At 31.7% G+C, this 27,382-nt stretch overlaps 1 protein-coding gene across 1 annotated transcript in view; it reads right to left on the reverse strand.

The window, feature by feature from the left end:
* Nucleotides 1-27,382, reverse strand: part of LOC115889254 (dynein heavy chain 12, axonemal) — a 232,470-nt gene that overhangs the window by 61,419 nt on the left and 143,669 nt on the right. Inside the window, exons 29-33 of the mRNA XM_030909199.1 lie at nt 11,289-11,598; nt 8,480-8,739; nt 6,971-7,596; nt 1,377-1,549; nt 1,056-1,310 (exon numbers count right to left, since the gene is read on the reverse strand). Of these exons, the coding sequence (XP_030765059.1) occupies nt 1,056-1,310; nt 1,377-1,549; nt 6,971-7,596; nt 8,480-8,739; nt 11,289-11,598 (1,624 nt within the window). The remainder of the gene's footprint in view (nt 1-1,055; nt 1,311-1,376; nt 1,550-6,970; nt 7,597-8,479; nt 8,740-11,288; nt 11,599-27,382) is intronic.

The following is a 27,382-nucleotide window of genomic DNA, read 5'->3' on the forward strand; positions in this document are numbered from 1 at the left end:
CTAGAGCATCGGCGGAACAAATATGCAAGGTTAAAATAACAAGGGAAAATGTAGGCGAGCTTATGATGGAAAATAGAGAGAACTGTGAAGCAATCACCAGGATGATGAGAGTCATCATGCTTAAAAAACAGGAAGATGAAAAGATAAAAATTTGGCAGACACAGACATAAGTGGCGAAACAATCTCCAGTCTTGAAGTAATGCCGCAAGGCGGTTCCGAGATTGGAGAGGTAACTCTACAGATGGGTTTTTAGTGGGTATGATTCGGGTGAGAGGTGACCCCCACACTCTGGCTGTAAATGGCGTTTCCCATCTATAAAAAAAATGGCACGCAAGGGAAGTCAGTGGGGTACAATATTGGATGCATATGAATCTAGTTGTCCCACAAGTAAGGGCGTACAAAAAAGTAACAACAAGCCCTGGTGGAACAAGAACCTGGCCAATCTTAGATCGGAGGTCCGACGACTCTTCCAGAGCCAAACCCAGCGGCGAATGGCAGCTCTACACCGAGAAATTAACTGAGTATAATAAGGAGATTAAAAGAATAAAAGCGGTCTGGTTTTAGATCCTTTTGCGAAAACATCACTTCAACTACTTATGCAGCCAGACTACACAAAACATGGCCAAGAGTGGGCCCATCCCCAACATGGCACTTAAGAAACCTGACGGAAGCTACACGGAAGGAGATGAAGAGAGAGCTAACCTCCTACTTCATACACACTTTCCAGGTAGCATATCTATTAATACGCAAGTAGCTTCGACCGAACCCCACAATCCTCGCAGGGAAGACTGGGAGATGATCAAGCTAGTAATAACAGAACAAAAACTGAAATGGGCACTTTTCAGCTTTATAAAACAGCAGGAATATATGGGATTTTTTCTGCCCTTCTAAAGAAGCGTCAGGAAATAGCTTCATACCATCTATTAAACATTACAAGAAGGAGCTTAGCGATGGGATATATGCCAACCATCTATATATAATAACCACGGGACATATAACAACCACGATGGCAAGATTGCACTTTTTCATATAAATCATATTTTATTTTCATTTACCTAAACCTCCTATCAATTTTTGAGCTCTAAGTAATTTATTGTTACACAAGTCAACACTATCTTGTAACTCTCTTTGTTTTTTTACGGCTACATCTAATTTTTCGTTTAGTTCGGCCAACTGTTTTTCTAAGCGCTGCACCTCATTCCTTTTCTCTGTCAATTTCTCCATCATTTCTGCAAATTCTTTTTCTGCTGCTTGCAGTTTTGCCTTCTTCGGCGCTACAATTTTGTACACCTTATCGTACATGTCCATTGCTAAAAAAGATTGACAATATTTAACCTTTACTATTAAAATGTATTTCCCTATAACGATGAGATTACCTATTATCCACTTGCATAACCCTTCTGCAGCGCTACTAGCTTTAGCAACTATATGAGGTTTAAAATCTTTATGCGGAATATATTCCTTCCTTAGTTTAGCCATAATTTCAGGTTTTATATTATCCTTGTCGAAGTCTTTTAGCGCTTGCAAAAAGTTCATGTCACCTAAAACGCTAAAATATTTTGTTATCTAAATTTCAAATATTTGAAATTCACTTTTCTCACAAAAAAATCCAAAATGTTATAATTAAACTTAGGGGTTGGAATCTTTGGTGTCACAAGGGTGTCACAGACACATACAGGGTGTCATTGCAATGGTGTAAAAAAAATCGGGGGGTGATAGTACTCCTACAAATAGTAAAAAAAGTTCCTATAAGTATAGGGCGGAAAATGCATATTAAGGGAGTTAGGGGCACTGAAAAGGTGAATTTAAAAAACGGTTGTTTTGAAATTGTAGGCTTAAGAAACGAGATAAAATTTCGAAAAAAAAACCTCTGTCATAAATGTTGACCCTAAATCAAATGGTGATCCTGAAAAATTATTTGTAAAAGCGGAAAGGGTAGTTTTTGCAAGGGTGGGGGGTTGTTTCGTGAATAACTTTTTTGACGTTATTTTTTTTGCAACGTGGGTTCATTTTTTGAAAACTACATACTTTTTCTTACAAAAAAGACATCTTATTGCTTTAAAAAACGAGATAATCCAATTACCAAAATTCCTTATTAAAATAATGCATTCCTTAATTCATTCATAGTAAATGTTCAAAGTGACCATCATTCATTTCAATGCAGACATCTGATCTTCTTCTTCACGATCTGCGTACCCTGCGGAATATCCTTGGTGTTGTCCGAATTTGATTGGACCAGTCAATAATGCGTTGCCGCAGGTGCTCTTCAGTATTAATCGGCACAAAGTAAACCAAAATTTTTTTTAAAACCAAAAAAGTTTATTTCGTTTTTAAAGCGATAAGATGTTTTAAATATCATGAAATTTATAATTTTCCAATTAATTATTTAATAACTACTTGGTTACTTTTGAACCTCCATAACTTTCATAAGTTTATGTTGATTAACCAGTTAGCAACCCATCAGAGCAAACTCATTGCCTTCAATTTTCTCGAAAACCATCGCTCTGGGCGATGTGAAACAAGAATACCTTTTTTGTAGGAAAAAGTATGTAGTTTTCAAAAAATGAACCCACGTTGCAAAAAAAATAACCTCAAAAAAGTTATTCGCGAAACAATCCCCTACCCTTGCAAAAACTACCCTTTCCGCTTTTCCAAATAATTTTTTAGTATCATCATTTGATTTAGGATCAAAATTTATGGCAGGGGATTTTTTTTCGAAATTTTATCTCGTTTTTTAAGCCTACAATTTCAAAACAACCGTTTTTTAAATTCACCCTTTCAGTGCCCTTAACTCTTTTAATATGCATTTTCCACCTTATACTTATAGGAACTTTTTTTACTATTTTTAGGAGTACAGTAAAACTTCCATATAGCGGCCACAAAAATTTTCAAAGGAACGTGGCCGTTAAGGAAAGTGGCCACTATTGGGAACAATAAAATACAGATACCAATGTAAAATGCCTTTATTTTGGAAACGCGCAAAGTAATTAAAATTAAGTACGAGCATGTAGTACAAACACACAATAAGTGTTAATAAATGATCTTCAGTTTTAGATTTTTGGCACAAAAAAATAATTCAGTTGTTCCAAAAAAAACTTTATTACATAAGAATTTTTGAAAAAAAAACTTACAATGTATACATATGTATTTTACACATAGGTATTCTTATATACATATGTACAATTGACTTTAAAAAGTTACAAAATGATAACCTTATTTTATATGGTGAAAAACTGATTAATGGTAGTCTGCTTTAAATTTTTAATTTTGGCATGTTTTTCAAAATTGAAGATAACGACTTAAAGGAATGTCGTCCTCTTCGTCAAATGCATCGTCCCCTTTGACGGTTGCAAATCCCGCTTTTTGGAAACATTTTTTTATAGTGTTCGATGTAACATTTTTCCATGCTGTACTTATCCACACCATAGTACTTGCCAAATTTATGCTCTCTTTAGCCTTTTCCATCGTTTCTTCGGTATTAGTAAAAGTCAAAAGTCTTTTAATAAAAAATTGACGATATTTTAATTTAAAATTTTGAATAATTCCTTGGTCCAACGGCTGGCAATGAGATGTCGTATTTGGAGGAAAAAAAATTATACGAACATTTTCAAGTTCTATTTTTGGGTGAGACGTGGCATTATCCAAAAATAAAAGAACTTTTCTACCCTGCCGTTTCATTTTGGTGTCAAAGGTTTTGAGCCAAGATGTCATTATATCTGTCGTCATCCAAGCTTTTTTGTTGGATACCCATTCTATCGGCAATTTATCTACATGCGCTCCTTTAAAACATCTCGGGTTTTTGCTCTTACCTATAACTAGCGGATTTTCCTTCTCACCATGCATGCTGCAACAGAAAAGCAGTGTCACTCGTTGTTTAGCTGATTTTTTGCCAGCACATTTATCATTCTTTAAAGCAAAGGTTTTGTTTGGCATTGCCATATAATAAAGCCCTGTTTCGTCTGCATTAAAAATGTCTTTAGTGTCGTATTCCTTAATGATTGCTGTTAATTTTGTTTTCCAGTCTTCAACAGTCACTTCATCCACATCTGCAGACTCACCACAAATTGTTTTGAAGTTAATATTATGTCTCTTGCAAAACTTATTTAACCAGCCAGTTGAAGCCTTAAATTCACTAAGTTTCAAGGATGTAGATACCTCAAGAGCTTTTTCCCGAATTAAGGTTCCCGATATGGGTATGTTTTTGTTCCTTGCCTTACAAAACCATTCGTAAACTAGTTGATCGATTGCAAATCCTTCTGTTTTAGGAAACTTTCGTTTTTTATCTGCATTGCATCCTTCTTCTTCAAACATTTTTTTTAATTCCACTTTGTTTTTTAAAATGTCGTTCACTTGCGTTCTTCCAACACCAAACTTTTCCGCCAACTTTCGAGCACTGCTGTTATATTTTTCACTTTCCGCGACAATATTTAATTTCTCTTTAATAGACAAACGTTTACGTTTCAAAGACATGGTTGCTGTTCTTTCAGAGTAAGAAACTAAACTGATTCTATATCTCCCAAAAATTTCAGCAAACTACTGACGAATTTGTATTGTATTTGTCACTCTCTGTACCTACTTCTCAAACAAATTATAAATGTTTATTGCTTGGAATTTCCTAAAGTGTCCTGAAACAGCTCTTGTTAGACAAAAAAAAGGTTCGAAGGGTTCGGTTTTTGGCCGGTATTGGGGCAATAAATTTAATGGGTTTTTCCCTAAAATGTACCTTTGAAGCGGCCGGTGACCGCTTTCGGAATTAACGTTATTGAGAAATATTTTAATATAGGAATTCCCCTAAGATTAATTCAAACAACTGAAAATTGACCGCTAACAGAAGTGACCGCTTTTTAGGAGTGGCCGAAATGGAAAGTTTTACTGTACTATCACCCCCCGATTTTTTTTACACCATTTCAATGACACCCTGTATATTAACAAAATATCTTTACAGTTTTTTCATTTTGTAAATAATTACTTATATGAACGATATACGGACCGTATACTTTAAAAATGGTTTAAGTCCTTTTTGAAGTGAAACTCCTTTACCCGCGCTGGGAGAAAACATTCAAGACCGTGACACGACACGCGAGATGACACGCGACACGACAGGCCAGAGGAAAAATGGTAAGGACAGCCTACGGCTCAGAAAAAATCGTCCGATTTAAATGAAATTTGGTATGTCAATAGATTGGACCAAGGCCAACTTGACCGTGTATACGATACGTGTCACTGTGACAGTTAGTTTTGACGTAAAAAACGTCAAAAGGTGATGTCGTCCGATCGCGACCAAATTTGGTGGGTAGGCTATGTGAGCGACGGTCCCACCTTGCAAAGTTGTATACGACGTTTCGTTTGCATCTTCATCGGGGTGGGACTAAGGACTTGATATTGAAGAAAAAAGTGGGTCGATTTTGGCATAGTTGGGGACGTTACACGATGACGCCCTCGTCGTTTCGAACCGATGCCTCTAAATGGATTCAAAAACTCATCAGGATTTTTCTTAATTATGGGTCGATTGGAACCAAACTCGGTCCGCGAGGAGTCCTCCTCCTTTTCTCTATTCTAATCCTTTTCTCTTTCACTTCCTAAATCTCTAGCCTCGAATCTTCCGTTGCATTGAACGTCCACTTTCACATGCATTTTGTGGCACAGTTCTTTTATAGCACAGTTTTTTTTGTGGCTTTCTCGTTTTGCCTAATATGTGAAAGCACCCTTTGTTTTTATTCCACATCCACGTAACTTAACCTACTGTTAATTTCTGGAAACCTATTTTTACTATTTTTTCCAGCAGTCTTTTCCTCATTTGCTTTATTTCTTATCTTCGCTTGTATTTCTCTTTCCTTATTTACTCCTCTCAATTTGGCTTTGTTCATCGTTATAGTCCTTTTATCTGTTTCGTTTTTAAGTTCCACCATACATATTTCTCTATTATTTTTCTTGTTCCTTTTATATCTATTCTTAATTGTAATGTTTTATAAAAGAAAGTTTCTTCCATTTTTTTATTTTCATTTTCATCTTGTGCTTTAATTTCTATTCCTCGTATAACAATATTTCTTCTCCTGGTTTCCCTTTCTAATTTGTCTACTCTTTCTTCTATTTCCCTTCACTTAAGTTTCAATTCGTTGTTTTCCTGTTTCATTTTTTCGTTTTCATATCTAAGATTTCTTATTTGCTTCCTATACTCTTTCTGTTCTTCCCTTAATTCCTTAATTTCGCTTGTTAAGTTTGTTAAAATATGTAATATTTTGTCCATTTTATCGTCTTGTTCTTTGCCCTTAATTGATGATCTTAGAGTTCTTTTACTTTTAGAACACTTTAGTTTTTCTTAAACAGACATTCTATAAAAATCGTTGACGTTCTGTTAAATTTTACCTTCCGTCGTTGAAACCAACGTTGGAAGCAATTTTGCTGTTAGAATACCAAATATACCAACCCCCAACTGTAATTAATAACGATGAATGATTCGGAAATACTATACGATGGAAAAAAACGGTGTGAAAGACAGCTGGGGAGTGACAATCGATTATAATTTTAGCCAGGTCAAGCCTAGATGTAATTTACATGATTCGTACTCTTATTTATTATTTTAGTGGCGTTACTGTCAGTTGACCTTAAGAAGGTTATAATTCATTTTCATCTTGGGTAGAACTGGTATTTGAATGGTGTAGTTTAAAATTCGAGAAGAAAATTAGACATAAAAATGTTTGTTCGCCTGGAAACGTTCTCTCATATTTTAAGTTTTCTATTAGAGTGAATTTTTGACATGTTTATGTCAATTTTTACTAAATGACGTCTAGAGATTGACCTTGTCAAAATTATCATCGATTGCTATTTCCCAGCCGTATTTGACGCCGTTTTTTTTATCATACAGTATAAATAAAGCCAATGTAAGTCAGCTATATTTATGTATCAGGATCAGAGTATTCACAAAGTTCTTTCAAATTATGACTAAATAAAAAATCAAGTCAATTCTTACCGTTTACTAGGAGCCCAAAAATCTAAAAGCATTCTCCCTGTTGAAGGATCAGGTACTCTATCAGGTTTGACACCTTTAATTATACATACTGCTGCCATAACAAGTTTAATTGCATCAGGAGGATTTTTCATAGATTTCACCAATGTTATATCAGCCGGCTTCAAAGTATCCAACGCACTTATAGCGTCATTCAAAATTGGAAGAGCTTCCGCTAGATCGGCTTCGCATTCTAATTTCAAAGCTTGTGCCGCAGCCGCTTGTTTGTTGGCAATTTTTTCGTCTTGCCTTACCAACGCGGATATTTTTTCAACAGTTAGAGTCTCCTTTTCAATTTGATTCAGCATAATTGTTGCTTTATCGCTCATGTCTTTTAACTGCGGCTGCAATTCAGCTAAAGATGTCTGCATTTCTCCGATACTAACCGCGGCGTGGTGTAACTTCTCCAGACCTCCAAGGTATCGATTCTTAGCGGCCATAAGTTGATTTTGTTTTCGATTTGTTAGCTCTGTAAATGACCTAATTAACTCCAAGTAAGAAGCGGATGTAATATAAGTTTTTCTTCCTAGTTTTTCAAAAAACTCTTTTGAATTTTTTGTCGCTTCCACATGGAAATATTGGCACACGCTCTGTAAAAATGAAATGTCAGATATCAGATATTAGATATTAAAACAACTAATTTGCATAGTTTATTTTATAAACACTGACATTTTGACTTTCAGCAGTACAATATGCATCAAAAATACCTCAAAAATCGAAAAGAAAAGAATCTGAAACATTTTATGATTGAAGTAACTAATATGTAAGCAATAAAGAAATGCCTTGTATCTTGATAATATACAGGGTGTCCCAGTAATAAATGCAAGTATTTTAATTGGTAGTATATAGTTCAATCCCAGAAACACGCCTAAGAGGTTTTTTTCGCGAAAATTTTTTTTGAAAATTCGAATTTTTTTGAAATATGTTTTGGAATTTGTTTTAGTTTTTAATTAAAAAAACATAATTACTTGATAATATGGCAACATAGGTATTAGATTAAATTTACAAGAAAGAAAATTCAGAAAAGATCTAGTGGTTCTCAAATTTTTAGCAAAAAAATATTTTTTTTGGAAATTTTCAAAGTAAAATAGCTCCATTATTTTGGACTTTTTGAAAAACGATAAAGAGAGAATACCTATAATAAGAGAGGTATGTTTCTTTTATTGAGATCTACCAGCCCTTAGAATACTTGCCCTTATTTCTGGGACACCATGTATAATACCGTATGATCAAGAAAGAACGGTCTCAAAGGCGGCTGGGGAATGATAATCGATGACTATTTTGGCGAGGTCAATCACCAATAATTATTAAATTACACCATTTAAAAATAATATTTAGCAAAATAAAAATAAATTACAGCATTGTTAAGACCAACTGACAGTAAGCGCTATTGAAAAATAAAAATTACGGGCCATTGACGCCGTTTTTTTTTCAATCGAATGATATTTGATATTATTCACATTTATCACTTACCACAGCAACTTTCTTTATTTCAGATGATAAATTTACATCGGCCATCCAATTCTCAGCAACTTCAATTAAAGCTTCTTCTGGCCACACTTGAAACCAATCGATTGTACAACAGTTTATTAAGGATGGATATAAACGTAGTCTTTTCCTAAACGTAGAGCCTACAGGACTAAAACACAGTATTATATGGAGTCGCTCTTTACATCGCTTCGTGAAGAAGAAGAAAACTTCAAGCGGACTAATTTCTAAATTTCTATTGCCACCTAAATAAGATAATTCTAGTTTAGCTGTTACTTTAAAACGATATCAGACATAAATGAGACCATATAAATAATTCCTATAGGCCTAGTACACCGGGTGGTCCATCTACGAAACAAGAAATCACATACAAATTTTCAACTGTCCAAATATAGGCTCCCTTATTGATTTTATAGCAAAGTCGTAAATAGGTTTTTTAAAGGTTTGGGTATGCTTAATACACATACCAAATTTGAACTATTTTGGGCAAGCCGTTTTTAAATAATTTAAAAAAAACTGCATCTATTTTTGCAAATCCCACGCATATTTTGAACTGTACAAGGATTTTCTTTCCTGTTGATTTTACAGCGAAGCAGTAAATAGGTTTATTAAGGATCTAGGTTTTTAACTAATTTAATAAAAACTACATTTATTTTTAAATTACAGCTGAACAGCAGAAATATAGGCTGAACAGCAGAAATATAGAGTGATATATATTTTTGTAGACATACACAGAGGTGTTAGACAGGGATGCATATTATTGTCACCATTATTGTTTAACGTTTATGCCGAGTATATAATCCGAAAATTTCGTCAAAATTGTCCAGAAGGGGCAAAAATAAATGGAAAAATTATAAACAATATAAGATACGCAGACGACACCATGGTATTAGCAGAATCCGAAGACCAGCTGCAAACCCTAATAGACAAAGTGACAGAAGAAAGTATCAGGATGAGTCTAGAGATTAACACCGTCAAGACAAAAACTATGATTATCAACCGACATCCGCAAGACAATGAAAACACCGACATAATGATAAACGGCGTCGATCTCGAAACCACGCAGAGATATATTTACTTGGGCAGGGAATTGAACAGCCAGCTAGACCACTCTAAGGAAATCAGAAGATGGATTGAAATAGCTCGGGTTGGTTTCCTCAACATGCTGAAGTTCTTATGCCATCCGAAAATAGCTATACCAACGAGGCTCAGAAAATTAAAATGTTATATATGGCCCCTGCTTCAATATCGATGCGAAACATGGACGCTAAAACAAGAAGACATCAAACGCCTTAATGCTTTTAAAATGTGGATGTATCGTCGGATGCTGAGGATAACTTGGACATCCAGAACAACAAACTGTGAAGTTTTAAACAGAATGAAAACTCGTGCACACCTAACAGGCACAATTAACATCAAAAAGACTTCCTACATTGAACACATAATGCGGCACAATATGAAGAAATATAATACAAGGAAAAATCAATGGAAAATGTAGCATAGGGATGAAAAAGAAATCATGGCTACGTAACATAAAAGATTGGACCCACACCGACGGAAACACCCTAATTCACCAAGCTCTGGACAGAGAATCATATGCCATATTAATCGCTGACCTCAATAGAGAAGGGACCTAGGAGCAGGATATATTTTTGAGAACCACATAGCAAGCCAGATCAATTGATGTTTAAATATACAAGGTGTTCTCTTTAGGAAAACCTTATTAGGATATATTTAGGAAAACATCTTTAGTTCATATTTTCAAAAATATTTTTTTTTGTACAAAAACAGACTACGCCACTCTATTCAGAAACAATTTTCACCTTCTCGATACCTTATACAGTAACATACAGAGATGCGGAGGGTGTCGCAAATTGCAAAATTTTGAAAAAACCATGTACCTCAGAAACAAAGAGGGCTATGAAAAGTTTCTCCTTAATGCTACGCCACTGCAATTCCAGTACCAAAGCTCTGCTAACCTATCTGGCAGTTCATTTTACTCTCAGCTCTTGGACTATTCAAATCGTATATGAATGCATTTTGTGCCAAATACACGTGAGTATTTAATGTAGTACTGTCAAGAATCGTAGTGAAATGAAGTGTTATATAAATAATTTTAAATTATGCACATTACCTTCCCATATACCCATAAAATATTTTATTTCTACATCCTTCCGTTTTCGTATAATCAACCGAGGCGACTGACGTGCGCCACCCTGTATAGTCAAACTGTGTTATTTGTTGTTATCGATCGGTCATAGAGCAGATATCGCAAATTTGTACCGACGAGGATCGGTATCTCTAGCGTGCCCTTGTTAACCTCACGGTAGAGATACCGGTAGTCGCCGCTGCGCCACCACCGGTACAAATTTGTTATATGCCCTATTAATGACAGCTACAACTATGACCACAACAATTAACACGCCGCTCATTGGCCATACGAATCGGTAGCTCTTGGCGGCTCTCAAAATGTGGCCATTATTTTTTAAATTTTCAAAGTTAAATAACTGGGTTATTATCAATTTATTTTAAAAATTGTAAAAAGTAAACATGTTTCTTTCTTCATAAAAAATGTTTTTGTTTTTATCTAATTGGCATCTAATTTTTTCTAATAATATATAGAAAGTTGTTAATTAAATTACTAATAAAAAATTGTTGATTGAAATTAATTGAATGTAATAATTAATTGTTGATTAACCTATTTAACTTTCCCTATGTTCGGGAGAAATATTACAACTGAATTAAAATTAATTTTGCTGAGATTATCACCAGCTTCCTTATTTCTTGGCTTTACCTTGTGCAGCTAGTCTCACCATATCTAAAATTTCTTGCTTTTCATCTATTTGATAAATATTTGGAACTTCTCCCAAGTTTAGTAGACAGTCTACGTCTTGTAGGTAACTTTCTTCTTTAATTTGGCCCTCACTAATAAGGAAAACGCTATGTTTTCCCTTGCCCCCACATTCTTTCAAAATCTTCTTAATATCATCTCTCCAATCATTTAACGAATAATTATTAGTTATTTCTGGTTGAAATAATGTATGACCATATATCTCACTTCCTAAGCGAGTAAGAGATTGTCTACCCGACCCGCTAATTCCTACCTATCAGAGAAAATTAATCAATTATTAAACATTAAGGTGCGGCCAGACTTGAGCATTTTAGCCCGAACGAACCGAACACGCCAAACGTTTTCCGGGCCGTGTCCGTGTCCGTAAATCGGAATTGTTCAAAAGGATTTACCGTTCGCCAAATTATTCAGTTGACCAGTGTTGCCAACCTAGGGTTTTTATCCCCAAATTTAGGGGGAAAATCTGTGTGGAAATTTTTAGGGATAAAATTTCAGTGGAGTTTTCTTATCTATACTGCTATTTAAAAAAATTAATAGGAAAGTATAAATAAAATAAAACAGAACAAGAAGAAGAGGAAGGATTTTATATAAGCCGCATCAGCTGCTGGGCCATTTAGCGGCATTGATCAAATTAAAGTTAAATTAAACTATATTAATGAACCCAAACCCGATGCCCTACTAAATTGCAACAAAGAATGTAGGTTATTAGCATCAAGAACGGAAGCCAGATCGCCATTCAGACCAAATGATTGTCTTAAGTAATTGAAGGAGGGACATTCTATTAGGAGGTGGTACACTGTTAATTGGTTGCCACAATGAGAGCAGTTAGACGGGGGGTCGCCTTTTAAAAGGAAAGAATGGGAGAAATGGCAGTGACCCAACCTGAGCCGATTCCAAATGACTTCCTCACTTCTGGACAGTGACCGAGCTACAGAAACTTGAAAGAATTGAGTTTTACATTCATATAGCTTATTTGAATCGCCTCTCTGGATACCACTCTGCCTGGATACCACTTTTTATTGTGGACATATGTAGAAATTTAAGTTCAGAGATAGAAAATGCAAGTGGTATAAAATCTCCATAAATTAACCATAATATTATATCCATAATAAAACAATTTCTTTATTTATATGATTTATGTCAAGCATCCGGTTTGCAAAATTTCAGTGTTACCACCATCGATATGCACAGACGCGAGCAAAAGTCAAGTTTGTCACTCTTGTTTAATTTTATAAAGATTCTATCTACATTCTACGGTCAAATGCAGCAAATAGACGTTTAATGTTCAACCACTTAAAACATACCCACAGACCACAGAACATACTAAAGAAGAACGCACACTCTCGTGTATTTTTTAGTTTCGAATTTAAAGTGGCGCCATTTTCTGTGCCAGGAATGAACTAAACCTGGCGGAAAATTGGAATATACTTAGATATATATAGAGATTTTAGATTTTCACCAACTTTCTTATTTCTTGGCTTTACCTTGTGCAGCTAGTCTAACCATGTCTAAAATTTCTTGCTTTTCATCTATTTGATAAATATTTGGAACTTTCATATTCCATATATATTTGGAGCTTTCATATATTTGGAATTCATATTATTTTATTATTTTTATGTAAGTTGTTTGAAATGTAGATACTAAACAATCAGAAACAATCAGAATTTCAGAAATCAGTATAAAAACTTACTTTCTTATATTTGATTGTCGGCGACTGGTTCGTAACTCCTCTGGGAACAAAGAAAATAATCAATAAAGGAGAGGTATTATATAAAAAAGGGTTAAAATATTGTAGTGTCAAATGGTTCCATTCACACATTTTACAATACAGATAAAAATAAATTCATAAAAATGAATTCAAACTATAAGATAGATATTTGTTAACAAATCTAATACAGGGTGGCCCATCGAAAACGTTCTGCAAGGCATAACGGCCAGGGTATTTTTTTTTCAAAAAATCCAAAAACACGTCAATTTTGTTTGTGAGGGGGACAAATTTTGCCCCAAAAATAATTGCAGAATCTTCAACCCTCTAAGCGGGGGTGTCATCCCCCAATTTTTTTCAAATGGGAAGGGGGGTCAAGTGGTACCGCAATGTAAAGGGCTTTCTATTCTCTATAGTTTCCCGCTTAGTTTTTGAAACTCGATCGAGTCGTTGAGAAAATACAAAGGATTGAAATTTGAAAAGTTTATTTAAACATTTATCAGAGTAAATGATAAGGATAAATTCCTTCGATCAATTTGCTGTTTTTTCTTATTATTTCTAGGTGTTTACGCATTTTTTCACTTGCCACAAGGTTGAAGACTCGGTTGAAGATCAGGTGCGGTAGATGCTAGATAGCTGTTCTGTGACTTGTGCGTTGAAGTTCTTCTCAATATCGTTAAACTTTTTAACAATTATGGTGTACTCACTTGCTGAAAAACTGGAAATAATCGAATTTTGTAGGGGTGGAACTTGTGTTTTTTTAATATCCTTTGGACGGTTGTATGATTCACGCCGGTCTCATTGACTAATTTTCTTTCGATCACTCAAGCAGCTCACCAAACTAATCCATTCGGCAAAATATTATGCAGTCCCAATACTCACGAAATACCCTCCAAATAGCTTCCAATATTACACACGGCACAATCTTTCCCTCTGCCTCTTTATTCATAACGGAACCAGTTTCGCGAAATTTGCTACTAACTGCGAACAATTTTGCCGCCCTCCCTCAAAGGTGTCCTTTGTCAAGGATGGCGTTTATTGAATATTTGCGCAAACCGATTGCCATATTCGTTATTTTCTAAACCATACAGAGTTTCGGATTATCTTCCACTTTCATTAGACACAAACGCCTGAGTCACTCCACCCTACCCTATTAAACGTTAAAAAAAGTTCTATACACGATATTGACACCCGCGACCAGAAACTCACACGCACACACAAGCTCACCCCCAGAACCAGCAGTATCAAATAGCAACTACCGCACGCCCTGATCGTTTCAACCTTGTGGCGAAGTGAAAACATGACCCACACCAAAACGTAAGGATCTACAATATAGATAAGATCAAAAAACTAGCCATAATTGGTCGAAGGAATTATCCTTATCATTTACTCTGCATAAATGTTTAAATAAACTTTTCAAATTTCAATACCTTCATATTCTTCCTCATGACCTCGACATTCCGATGCTCAGTTTTGCTAAAACGAGGCGCGGTCCGACTGCATACGCTCTTAGGAGCCCGCAGCTCCACCTTCGTGTCTTTAATAATAACAAGAAGAGGTGTACTAAGTGTCTCATGAGGCCCTTCTATTTTGAAAATGAATTGGGGCGTGACACCCCCCATTAGTTATTCTAATACGGGACTGCGACAGTCGGATGGCCAAGAAGGTTACCAAATTTTCACCCTGTATTTTCTTTACTTTGCTTAACCTTGTGGGTTTTGTAAATTTACCAGAGGCTGTTGAAGAGGGCCTTAATTGTTGTGGTTTAGGTATGTGGCAGGTAAATGTAAATTGTGTGACGTCAGAGCAGTTTGGTGAAGAACTTTGATAGGTTAAAGGTTATCCTCGTACCAGATATTGTGATAAGTTATTATTGTGTACGAGGGGTTACTGGGGTCGGGTTTTATCAGTAAATATTGCGATAAGGATGTTTTTCGCTGTACTCATAGTGCGAGACAAGCCTAGCCTTAGTGAAATATTTTTATTAAGAAAGATATAAAAATAAAAAAAAAAAAAAAAAAAAAAAAAAATATTATTTGTATTATATATAAATACACATATTATTTTAATTTACATTTTCCAATGTAATGTAAGTTATATAAATTGCCTCCTAAGTGTTTTTATTTTACCTTTTTTTTTTTTTTTTTTTTTTTTTTTTTTTTTTTTTTTTTTTTGTTATAGGTAAATAATAAATACTAAAATATTCCTCTATTTGTGTGTGCTTATATCTAGTGATTATAATCTGGTGACAGAAGCAATCTCATTCGCTTGTAACGCCGTAATGGTGGGTGTGTACGTTGTGTTCGCTCTCTCGTCGCTTTAAACACATATTATTACTTCTAGACGCCGAAGTAATCGTTTAATGATGGAAAGCCCCTCGACTATATCTTAATCAAATCTCCAACCTTGTATGAGAAAGGTGGAATACTTTGGATATATACCATGTAGATCCGAATGATCCTTCGCCTCTTTCTGTATCACAAATGCTCGTGAAAAATATATATAATTAAATTTAAATACTTATATAAATGATTTAAAATACCTGTACTTCTTGCACTTCAGGATAGAATATCCTCTCACAAATCAGCTGTGCAATGCGATCACCTCTCTTTACAATAAAATCGTTCTCAGAATGATTAAACAATTTTAACTATTCCTCTATAATCTTCATCCAAAATTTGTACTACAAACAATTACTTTATTTAATGAAGAAAAAAAAAATTTTTATAATTAAAATAAAAATACCTCAACATCGATGAATTGTTTTATAGCCAGATAAGATCTGGGTGCAATTCGACCATAACACCCTTTAGGTACTTGATTTTTTAAACCTGTATTTACTATATTTCTGTCTCTTGCTGGTATTATACAGTCATCTATACTTTTTAATTCGAATCCAGCTGATCTAGCTGAACCCTTAACTGGAGCATATGCTGCAGGTGTTGTTCTAACATATTTTAGAACTGTTAGTTTTTCTAGTTTCAATTTCACATAAGGGGTTAATAAAAGAAAAAGAATAAATAAAGTAAGTGGATTAATCTAACAGTTTATATAACCCCAGGGAAGCGTATCTGTTGTAACATAATTTACAATTCTTTTATCGTCGTATGGAGTTAGAGCAATTTTTTTTGGTCTATTGTATAACACCTTGCATGTTTTTACTCCGAATTAATGTTTTTGAAGACATACTGCTATTTATTAAATAGGACATTTAAATCTTCAAAAAGTAAATTCGCTCCTCTCGTGATGCACTTGTTATTCCCTTATCCTTTTTAACAATTTATTTGACATTGTGTACGTTTTAAAAATGATACATTTTAGATTTCAAACCAATAAATTCAACATTATGTTTCCAATTATTTTTCATCCTTCAATTCAAAACCTAATACTTTTTTATTACTAAGAATTTAAATTGATTGTTTTGGATAGTCAGAGGTATCAAATTTATTTATATCCTCTCTAATATGTTCATATATAGTTTATCAACAAAAATGTATATTAGGAATCTGTATCCAGAAGTAGTAATAATTTTAGCATATGTTCTTATTAAATTTAGGTTTAATGTAGTTGTAATGAAAATCATAAACTATGGTTTTTGAAATGTCTAAACTACTGAATCCTACATAAATTGGTTGTTAAATTTAATTTGTTTTCTCCCTTTTCTTTTCCTTTAAACATACTGTCATTGAATATGGCAAGATTATGGAAATTTGTTTGAAATGTAATGATTTTGCCACCATATCTACCTTCCCATTGTGTAACTAATTTAAGCATTTATATATGTCCTTTACATTTTCATAGTTTTTACCAAAAACTGCATTATTCATTAATTTTAATAATTAAAAAAATTTTTTTCTCAAAATCATTTTTACTCTGTTTTCTTAATTGTGTATTTAAATCGATGTAACTTTTTAACCAAGGAGATTGATTAAATTTAAAATTTTATGAACTTTACTTATTTCTAAACCTAAACTTACTGCTTGTTTTAAATTTGTATAATGGAGATTGGTGTATTTCTTATAAATAGGTGTGGTTAGGATACGTTTCATTTAGTTTTGATTAGTTTATAGGTGATCTTACCATACGCTCTGGACATAGAGGTAAATCTTTGGTGGAAGATTTATGTAATTTTTGGATAATCTAAATCACTCAAGTATATATTGTCATAGATTCATATCGATAAAAATTATTAAAAAAAAAATTTCAGAATAAAAAATCAATACTTTCTACCCACTGAAAATCGCTAAAAGGTAAGAATTGACTCATGGCTGTACCATATAAGTTATTTACATCAAAATACATAAGGTATGATGATTGTAGGGTAGGGTTATACTCATTTCCCATAAAGACGTTATTTGCTTTCCCATATCGGTTACTACATTGTGATATTCCACCTCTAATACCTCTTTCTATAAACATTAATTTATCAATACTTCTGTAATAAACTTAAATAATTCCAGATACTTTTAAACAACTGTCGTAGGCTAAACCTGGGGCTGTATAATACTTTAAACATTCCAAATTATATGTTTTTAACATAACCGTACGAAAATTTTCAAATACATCAGCTAAAAGCAATACATCTGTTTTTAAATATAATTCCATATATTCACAAAGATTTTGAATTTTAAATGTATCCCATACTTTTATAGCATGATCATATTCACATTGTTCTATATACCAGATTTTTCTTAAATTACTATAGAAACACTCAAGGCGGTTATTTAATTCGTTTAATTTATTCCAACTATCAAGATATTCATTTTAACGGGGGAAAAAAAAAATTAAACTTTTTTGATACTTAGACGATACAATGTGTCTTATTATTCTCTCATATATAGCTATCCCCCTCCATGGTTGTGTACTCTCGCTAATAATAAACACTTTTTCTGAATTGGTGTGATATGAACTCAATTTATCTAAGCTACTAGCCATAAATCGAAATGAATCGAGAAATCTAAGCTGTACAGATGTATTTTCAATGTATTTAGTAAAAGCGTATATTTTCTTTATTTTACTGGGAGTAAATTTATCATTCCTGGTATTTCTGTTGCTAATGCCCTAATAATAAAGTGGCTATCATAACCTGATAAATTGTGAAATATTACTGGGATAACATGATCATTTTTATAATTTATATTGCAGGAGTTGTGAGCACTACCTCTATATTGACCTGTGAAATGACAATGATCCTTTACTTTAATATCATCTTGTGCAAATTCTTTTTCACATATATGACATACATTGGAAGAATAAAAATCGAGTAATTGTTGATTTGATAAAGGATGCATAGGAATTTGTGATTAAAAATAATATATTTATTTCCATACTTAGTTGATATAAACGTTTAACAAACCACTCAATACAGTCTTTACCTGTATAGCACTCAAATCTTGAAAGATATGCTATAAACACTCACACAAGAGACGATATTATGTCATACTACATGGAAGTATGTCTGTACTTTTATTTGAGAGCAGTATATTAAATTCACATTTGCTAATACTTTCTAAATCTGATATAACAACGGAGATTTCTTCTTTATTTTAAACTGAGTAATGATATAAATTTTTATCTTCTGAAGGTACTGATATTTTACTTTTTACTTCATTTTGCGACATATAAAATATGTCTATTTATATTTCTGCGAGAAAAAAATGATTTAAACATCTATCGCAGAAATATGTTTTACTTTCCAAGTTACAATCTCCTGTCTGCACAATAAGCATGATAAGTCTTTTATTAAAAATGCAAAGATTATTGGTTTATAAATCATTTATGTTTGAACTCATTAATTGATCGTTTTCACTCAAAATAGATTTAATTTTAGTTGGAATAATAATAACATTAAACTCTTTAAGTATTCAAATTACTCAAGCAAATAGGAACAATTTCACATTTTTTTTTTTCAAAAAAAAAAAAAAAAAAAAAAAAAAAAAAAATTTTAAAATTTCAATTATCTTTCCAGATTTGATTAGGAAATTCAATTCATCATATTTTAATACGCTACTAAAATGTGGATATGAGGATACTCTAGAGGAATTTGAACAGGGATAAAAGGCTGCTACAATAGACCAAAGAAAACAATAAGGATCACTATTTTTAATATAAGCAACCTTTGCTATTCTGATAAATTTTCGGTATTTCAATATTATGTTGAAACACCCCACAAGTAATTGCGTACATAATTATTCATATTAACTTACCCCTAAAATTTGATAAAGACTCCAACCACTATCTCTCTCCTGAAATTTTCAAGTTTATTTAAAATTATCTTTAATATAATTATTATTATAAAATAATTTTAAATTTGTATTATTAAAAATAATTCTATTCTTGGTTTGAAAAATGTTACTATCTGTCTCACCCCCCTGTTTGTGGTTTTATAAAATTTGCTAAAAAGGTTACATTAACTTTAAGTAAAGAATGTCTAAGTTCTTTTCTAATTTGAAATGCAAAAGATCGAAAAGCTTTATTAAAAAAATTCAATAGGGTCCTTAATATTTAAAATTAATTATTGCCCAGTTTTTATAAGACCATTGAAACATGATTCTAAATTTTGCCAAATTAAGTTTTGCTTTTTATTTTTCTTATATTCTTATAAAACCTAAACCTTTCTTTAAAACATTTTAGGATACTATAATTTGATTCTAATTTAGACAAAGTTTTAACATTATATATTTTATATATATATATATATATATATATATATATATATATATATATAGTAGAAGCAGAAAAGTGAAGAGCATATATATATATATATATATATATATATATATATAAAGAGTCTGGGATTAGCGGAGCTGGACATATTATCTTTGTTAATTGCTTTCGGAGAGAGCCTGAATGGTAGTGCCTTCATGTAACTACAGTTAAACATGGTTTGTATTTCCGTTTCAGAAAGAAACATTGCGATGCTTTCTATTAAGCCGCCAAATATAAGTTAGAACATTAGAATAATTAAGAGATGTTATTATTATGATAATTAAGAGTTGTTGATTGAACATCTCTTAATTATTCTAATGTTCTAACTTATATTTGGCGGCTTAACCGCCTTATAAGAGTCCTTGTGGTTGACTGGTCAGCGATGCTTTCACGGTGGAGTAATCAACACAAACCATGTTTAATGTAGTTTGTATGAAGGTATTTTCTGTACCACGTTAATGTCCTGAGGAAGGAATAAATAAATTCCGAAAGCTTGACAATTAACAGAGTGTATTAATTCTTTGTCAAACCCTTCCGACTGCAACCCCACTAAATCCCAGATTTTCTTTCTCACTAGTCAGTCGAGACTACTTTCTGCCTATATATATATATGAGTTAAGAGAGCAGCAGTTATATATATATATATATATATATATATATATATATATATATATATATATATATATATATATATATATATGTTATATATATATATATATATATATATATATATATATATATATATATATATATACAATAAATTTTGGTAGCAGTGCAATTAATTTTATATCGTTTTTGTTTATTGTACAGTACAGTTTACAGTTATCTCCACTTATAATGAGTACCGCTGCAGAAATTAATGAAATTTCTGAAAATACAGTTTTGAAAATTCAACAAGTAGGTAAGTTAATTACCAACAAGTAGGTAAGTTAATATATAATAATATTATTATAATAAAAAGTAAAAATGATTATTGTAAGTGGATTAAATTTTTAAATAGGACACTTTTACTACTGAAAAAATATATTCGACTTAATAAATTAAAAAATGTTAAAACTTTGTCTAAATTAGAATCAAATTATAGTATCCTAAAATGTTTTAAAGAAAGGTTTAGGTTTTATAAGAATATAAGAAAAAATAAAAAGCAAAACTTAATTTGGCAAAATTTAGAATCATGTTTCAATGGTCGTATAAAAACTGAGCAATAATTAATTTTAAATATTATGACCCTATTGAATTTTTAATAAAGATTTTCGATCTTTTGCATTTCAAATTAAAAAAGAACTTAGACATTCTTTACTTAAAGTTAATTTTTAGCAAATTTTATAAAACCACAAACTGGTGAGACAGATATTAAACATTTTCAAACCAAGAATAGAATTATTTTTAATAATACAAATTTAAAATTATTTTATAATAATTACATTAAAGATAATATTTTAAATAAACTTGAAGAATTTCAGGAGAGAGATAGTGGTTGGAGTCTTTATCAAATTTTAGAATTAAAAGTTAATATGAATAATTATGTACCAATTACTGTGGGTGTTTCAACATATATTGAAATACCGAAATTTATCCAGAATAGCAAAGGTGTGCTTAATATTAAAAAATAGTGATCCTGTTGTTTCCTTTGGTCTATTGTAGCAGCCTTTTATCCCTGTTCAAATACAAAAAATTCCTCTAGAGTATTCTCATATCCACATTTTAGTAGCGTATTAAAATATGATGGAATTGAATTTCCTATCAAATTGAAAGATATATCAAAATTTGAAATTTCAAATAGTATTTGTGTAAATGTCTTTGGTATAGAATGGAAGAAAAAAAAATGTTAAATTGTTCCTATTTGCTTGAGTAATTTTGAATACTTAAAGAGTGTTAATTTATTAATTATTCCAACTAAAATTAAATCTTACCCTTTTTTGATGAAAACGATCAATTAATGAGTTCAAACATAAATGATTATAAACCAATATATCATTTTGCATTAATAAAAGACTTATCACGCTTATTGTGCAGACAAATGGGTAATTTGAAAAAGTAAAACATATTTCTGCGATAGATGTTTAAATCATTTCTTTTCCGAAGAAATATTAAATAGACATATTTTTATATGTCGCAAAATGAATAAAAGTAAAATATCAGTACCTTCAGAAGATGAAAAATTTATATCATTTACTCAGTTGCAAAATAAAGAAAATCTCCGTTTGTTATTTATGCAGATTTAGAAAGTATCTAAGAAAAATGTGAAAATTTTTGTTAATACTGCTACTCAAATTAAAGTACAGAAACATATTCCATGTAGTATAGCATATTATCTCTTATGTAGTTTTAATAATTCTCATTCAAGATTTGAGTGCTATACAGGTAAAGACTGTATTGAGTGGTTTGTTAAACGTTTATATCAACTAAGTATGGAAATAAATAATATTTTTTTTAAACCACCCTATGCATCCTTATCAAATCACCACTCACTCGATTTTTATTCTTCCAATGTATGTCATATATGTGAAAAAGAATTTGCACAAGATGATATTAAAGTAAAGGATCATTGTCATTTCACAGGTCAGTATAGAGGTAGTGCTCACAACTCCTGCAATATAAATTATAAAAATGATCATGTTATCCCAGTAATATTTCACAATTTATCAGGTTATGATAGCCACTTTATTATTAGGGCACAGCGGGGAAATGTTCAGAATGATAAATTTATATCTCAGTAAATAAAAGAAAATACAGCTTTTACTAAATACATTGAAAATACATCTGTACAGCTTAGATTTCTCGATTCATTTCTATTTATGGCTAGTGGCTTAGATAAATTGAGTTCATATCACACCAATTCAGAAAAAGTTATAACCAGAAGTTTCTGTAGAAATGAAGATAAATTTTTGTTAGTATCGAAAAAAGGTATTTTTCCGTATGAATATCTTGATAGTTGGAATAAATTAAACGAATTAAAATTACCAGCCCTTTGAGTGTTTCTTTATAGTAATTTAAGAAAATCTGGTATAGAACAATGAATGAAGGATCATGCTATAAAAAGTGAAGGATGTTTAAAAATTCAAAACCAGAACAGTATGGAATTATATTTTAAAAATGCATGGCTGTTTCTTTTAGCTGATGTGTTTGAAAATTTTCGTAAGGTTTGTTTAAAAACATATAATTTGGAATGTTTAAAGTATTATACAGCCCCAGGTTTAGCCTACGACAGTTGTTTAAAAGTATCTGGAATTACTCTAGAGTTATTAACAGATATTGATAAATTAATGTTTATAGAAAGAGGTATTAGAGGTGGAATATCACAATGTAGTAACCGATATGGGAAAGCAAATAACGTCTTTATGGGAAATGAGTATAACCCTACCCTACAATCATCATACCTTATGTATTTTGATGTAAATAACTTATATGGTACAGCCATGAGTCAATTCTTACCTTTTAGCGATTTTCAGTGGGTAGAAAGTATTGATTTTTAATTTGGAAAACATATTGAAATCTTCCCTAATGATTCTAATATCGGTTATATACTTGAGGTTGATTTAGATTATCCCACAAAATTACATAATCTTCAAAAGATTTTACCTCTATATCCAGAGCGTATGGTATCACCTATAAAATCGTCAAAACAAATGAAACTCTTAACCACACTATTTAATAAGAAAAACTACATTATCTATTAATATACAAATTTAAAACAAGCAGTAAGTTTAGGTTTAGAAATAAGTAAAGTTCATAAATTTTAAAAATTTAATCAATCTCCTTGGTTAAAAAGTTACATCGATTTAAATACACAATTAAGAAAACATTTTGAGAAAAAAAAATTATTTTGAGAAAATTTTTTTATAAGTTAATGAATAATGCAGTTTTTGGTAAAACTATGGAAAATGTAAGGAAATATAAAGATGTTAAATTAGTTACACAATGGGAAGGTAGATATGGTGCAAAATCTCACATTTCCAAACCAAATTTCCATAATCTTGCCATATTCAATGACAGTATGGTTATTATAGAAATGAAAAGGATAAACATTAAATTTAACAAACCAATTTATGTAGGATTCAGTATTTTAGACATTTCAAAACATAGCGATTTTCATTACAACTAGTTTAAACCTAAATTTAATAACAATGCTAAATCACAGGGTTCCTGATACAGATTCTTAATATACCACTTTTTGTTGATAATATATATGAACATATTAGAGAGGATGTAAGTAAATTTGATACCTCTGACTATCCAGAAAACAATCAATTTAATATTCCTCAAATAAAAAAGTATTAGGTTTGATGAAGGATGAAAATAATGGAAACATAATGGTTGAATTTATTGGTTTGAAATCTAAAATGTATACATTTAAAACGTTACAAACAATGCAACAAAATTGTTAAAAAGGATAAGGGAATAACAAGTGCATCACCAAAATAATTACTTTGAGAATTATTATGAATGCTCCATATTTAATAATAGCAGTATGTCTATCAAAGAAACATTAATTCGGAGTAAAAAACATGAGGTGTATACAATAGACCAGAAAAAAATTGCTCTAACTCCATACGACGATAAAAGAATTGTAAATTATATTACAACAGATACGCTTCCCTGGGGTTATATAAATTGTTAGATTAATCCACTTACTTTATTTATTTTTCTCTTTTTATTTAACCCCTTATGTTGAAATTGAAACTAGAAAAATAAACAGTTCTAAAATATGTTAGAACAACACCTGCAGCATATGCTCCAGTTAAGGGTTCAGCTAGATCAGCTGGATTCGAATTAAAAAGTATAGATGATTGTATAATACCAGCAAGAGACAGAAATATAGTAAAACATAGTTTAAAAAATCAATGGTGTTATGGTCGGAATTCCAGACTGACTGGTTGGCAAAACATGTTTTGACGATGTTTGGGAGGCAGTGTTTTATTTGAATTATAAATTTCCTCAACTAATAACAGATTTATTTTACAGCAGGAGTCGTAGATGAAGACTATAAGGGAATAGTTAAAATTGTTTAATCATTCTGAGAACGATTTTATTATAAAGAGAGGTGATCGCATCGCACAGCTGATTTGTGAGAGGATATTCTATCCTGAAGTGCAAGAAGTACAGGTATTTTAAATCATTTATATAAGTAAATTTAAATTTAATTTAATATTTATAGATTTTCTATATACTAGATACAGAAAGAGTGTGCAAAAGACTATCTGGATTCACTGGTATATGAAAGCAAATATTAGGAACATTTCATACAAGGTGTGAGATTATTATTATCAGTTTTCATATAAGATTATTGTAAAAAATAATATATGTGTTTAAAGTAAACTTGTTTCCTGAATTGTTATTTAAATAAGCACACTGTTCACTGTACCTATTTAGATTCATAGAAACATTGTACTTGGCATTTTACATATAATAATAATAATAAAAAGGCCTTTATCGTCTCAAAATACATGTAATATATAAATTATTTTAACAATTGGAACAAAAGGCACAGTCAGCTTTCTTCAAAGTCCAGGTGTGTTGAGGTCAAGAAAAATAAAAGTTTATAAAAAAAAAAAAAAAAAAAAAAAAAAAAAAAAAAAAAAAAAAAAAAAAAAAGAGATTAAAAAAAATTAAAAATTTATATCAATTCATTCCGGGAGCAGTTATTTCTTAATTTCTTTGAAAATGTAATAATCTCGAAAATCAGTGAATAAGGTGGTCCTATTTATTGACGTAGCAATTTGGTAGGAAAATTACTTAAAGAATTCTCCTTTTTATGAGCGGGTATGGTTAGAAGATGTTGTCTGCGGATATTTAGGTTATGCACATCTGGTAAATGAAATTGTAATTTTTTTTTTTTTTTTTTATATTTTGTAATTTTATGAAAAAAACATACCGAGTGCAAAAGACGACGTTCTGACATGTTAAGCCAATTACACTCTTTGTCTTCTTCTTATTCCGCAGATCAATCTTAAGAGCTCTGATTTTGTACCTGGTTGTTATCTTGAGTCGAGAAATCACATTATCTAGATTAAAATGAGATAGAACAAGCGTAAGCCCATTATTGAATGGTGTTTAGTTTTTTGTGACAAAGAGTGCCGCTGTGAATATATTAGTTTTAATTTTTTGAAAAGCTCTCAGCCAAGCAGAGGGTGATGCCTGTTACCCAGTTTTGCTGGTCCACGCATTCGTATCTGTTTTTGCAAGACTTCTGAAATAAGATAAGATTATCACCTAATCTAGGTCTAACATGTTCCATAATCATATCCCGGTAACTCTCCGCGCAGAACAATAGAGCAGTTGATTTTATTTGATCAAATCTATTAAGGACTGAGGATACTTTCAATATTCTATCCAAATCAGAGTTAAGTTTTCTATGTGCAGCATCAGCTTGATTCTGATTAAAAGACATATAGATTTGTGTGTCATCGGCATACAGGTGATACCCACTGTACTTAAGACTCCCTACAAAATTTGAGGTATATATACTAAATAAGAGAGGACCCAAAATGCTACCCTGTGGGACTCCAGATGAAACACTCAATATCTCTGAATAGTTATTCTCCCAAACAACTCGTTGACATCTATCTGTCAAAAATGATTTTATAAACGATGAAGCTTCTACTGTAAAACCTATGTATTTTAAAAATAAGTATTAAAAGCATGTGGTTAAGCACATCAAAAGGCTTTACTATAATCGAGAAGTACTAGTACGGTAGCATTATTCTTATCCTGGGCTCTCACCACATCATCAACAACATCAGTCAAAGCACTGCCACAGCTATAACCAGCTCTGAACCCCGATTGTTTAATGGGCAAGATACTAGTAACTGAAAGATAGGATCGAATTTGGGTTTCCATTACTTTTTCTAATATTTTCGACAAAGTTGGTAATATTGAAATTGAACGTAAATGGCTGAATTCTGTGGGGTTACTTTTTTTTGGTAATGGTGTCACATTAGCAAGTTTCCAAGACTTTGGGAAATAAGATCTCTGAATACAAGAATTAATTATATCAGTTATATAAGGCACTATATGAGGACAACAAAAAGATATCAAAGAGATATTTAGATCATCGGATCCAAAGGCTTTAGATCTAATAGCCAGAATAATATGAGATATTAAATCTTCTGACACAGTAGGAAAAGAAAAAGAATTTTGAGGAAGTAAACTGTTGTTATTATAGTAGTCTAAGATATCCTTTTTAGGAATATTACATGTTTTTGTTGTTTGGGTAAAATATCCATTAATTTCATTGACATTTTGTAGGTTTTCTGGAATATTACTAGTTTTGTTAGACAGTATATTAAGTCGTCTTAGCTCATTCCATTGTTCCTTGGCTGTGGAGGTTTGAAACTTATAGTTAAGGTATGCTTTTTTCTCTGATCTAATTGCTGATGTCGTTAAATTCCTCATTTGCTTGTAATAATTCCAATGTTCAGGATTTTTTGTTCGACGATAACGATTTAATGCCTGGTTTTTAAGCGTTTTCATATATTTTACATTGTCTGTTATCCACGGACCATATGCATATCTTTTACACTTGATGAGCAATTTAAATAACTTACATTACATTGGAAAATGTAAATTAAAATAATATGTGTATTTTATATATATACAAATAAATAAATGTGTCTATAATAAA

This window comes from Sitophilus oryzae, unplaced genomic scaffold, assembly GCF_002938485.1.
Source record: "Sitophilus oryzae breed Bouriz unplaced genomic scaffold, Soryzae_2.0 scaffold_812_pilon_pilon, whole genome shotgun sequence".
NCBI lineage: Eukaryota > Metazoa > Arthropoda > Insecta > Coleoptera > Curculionidae > Sitophilus > Sitophilus oryzae.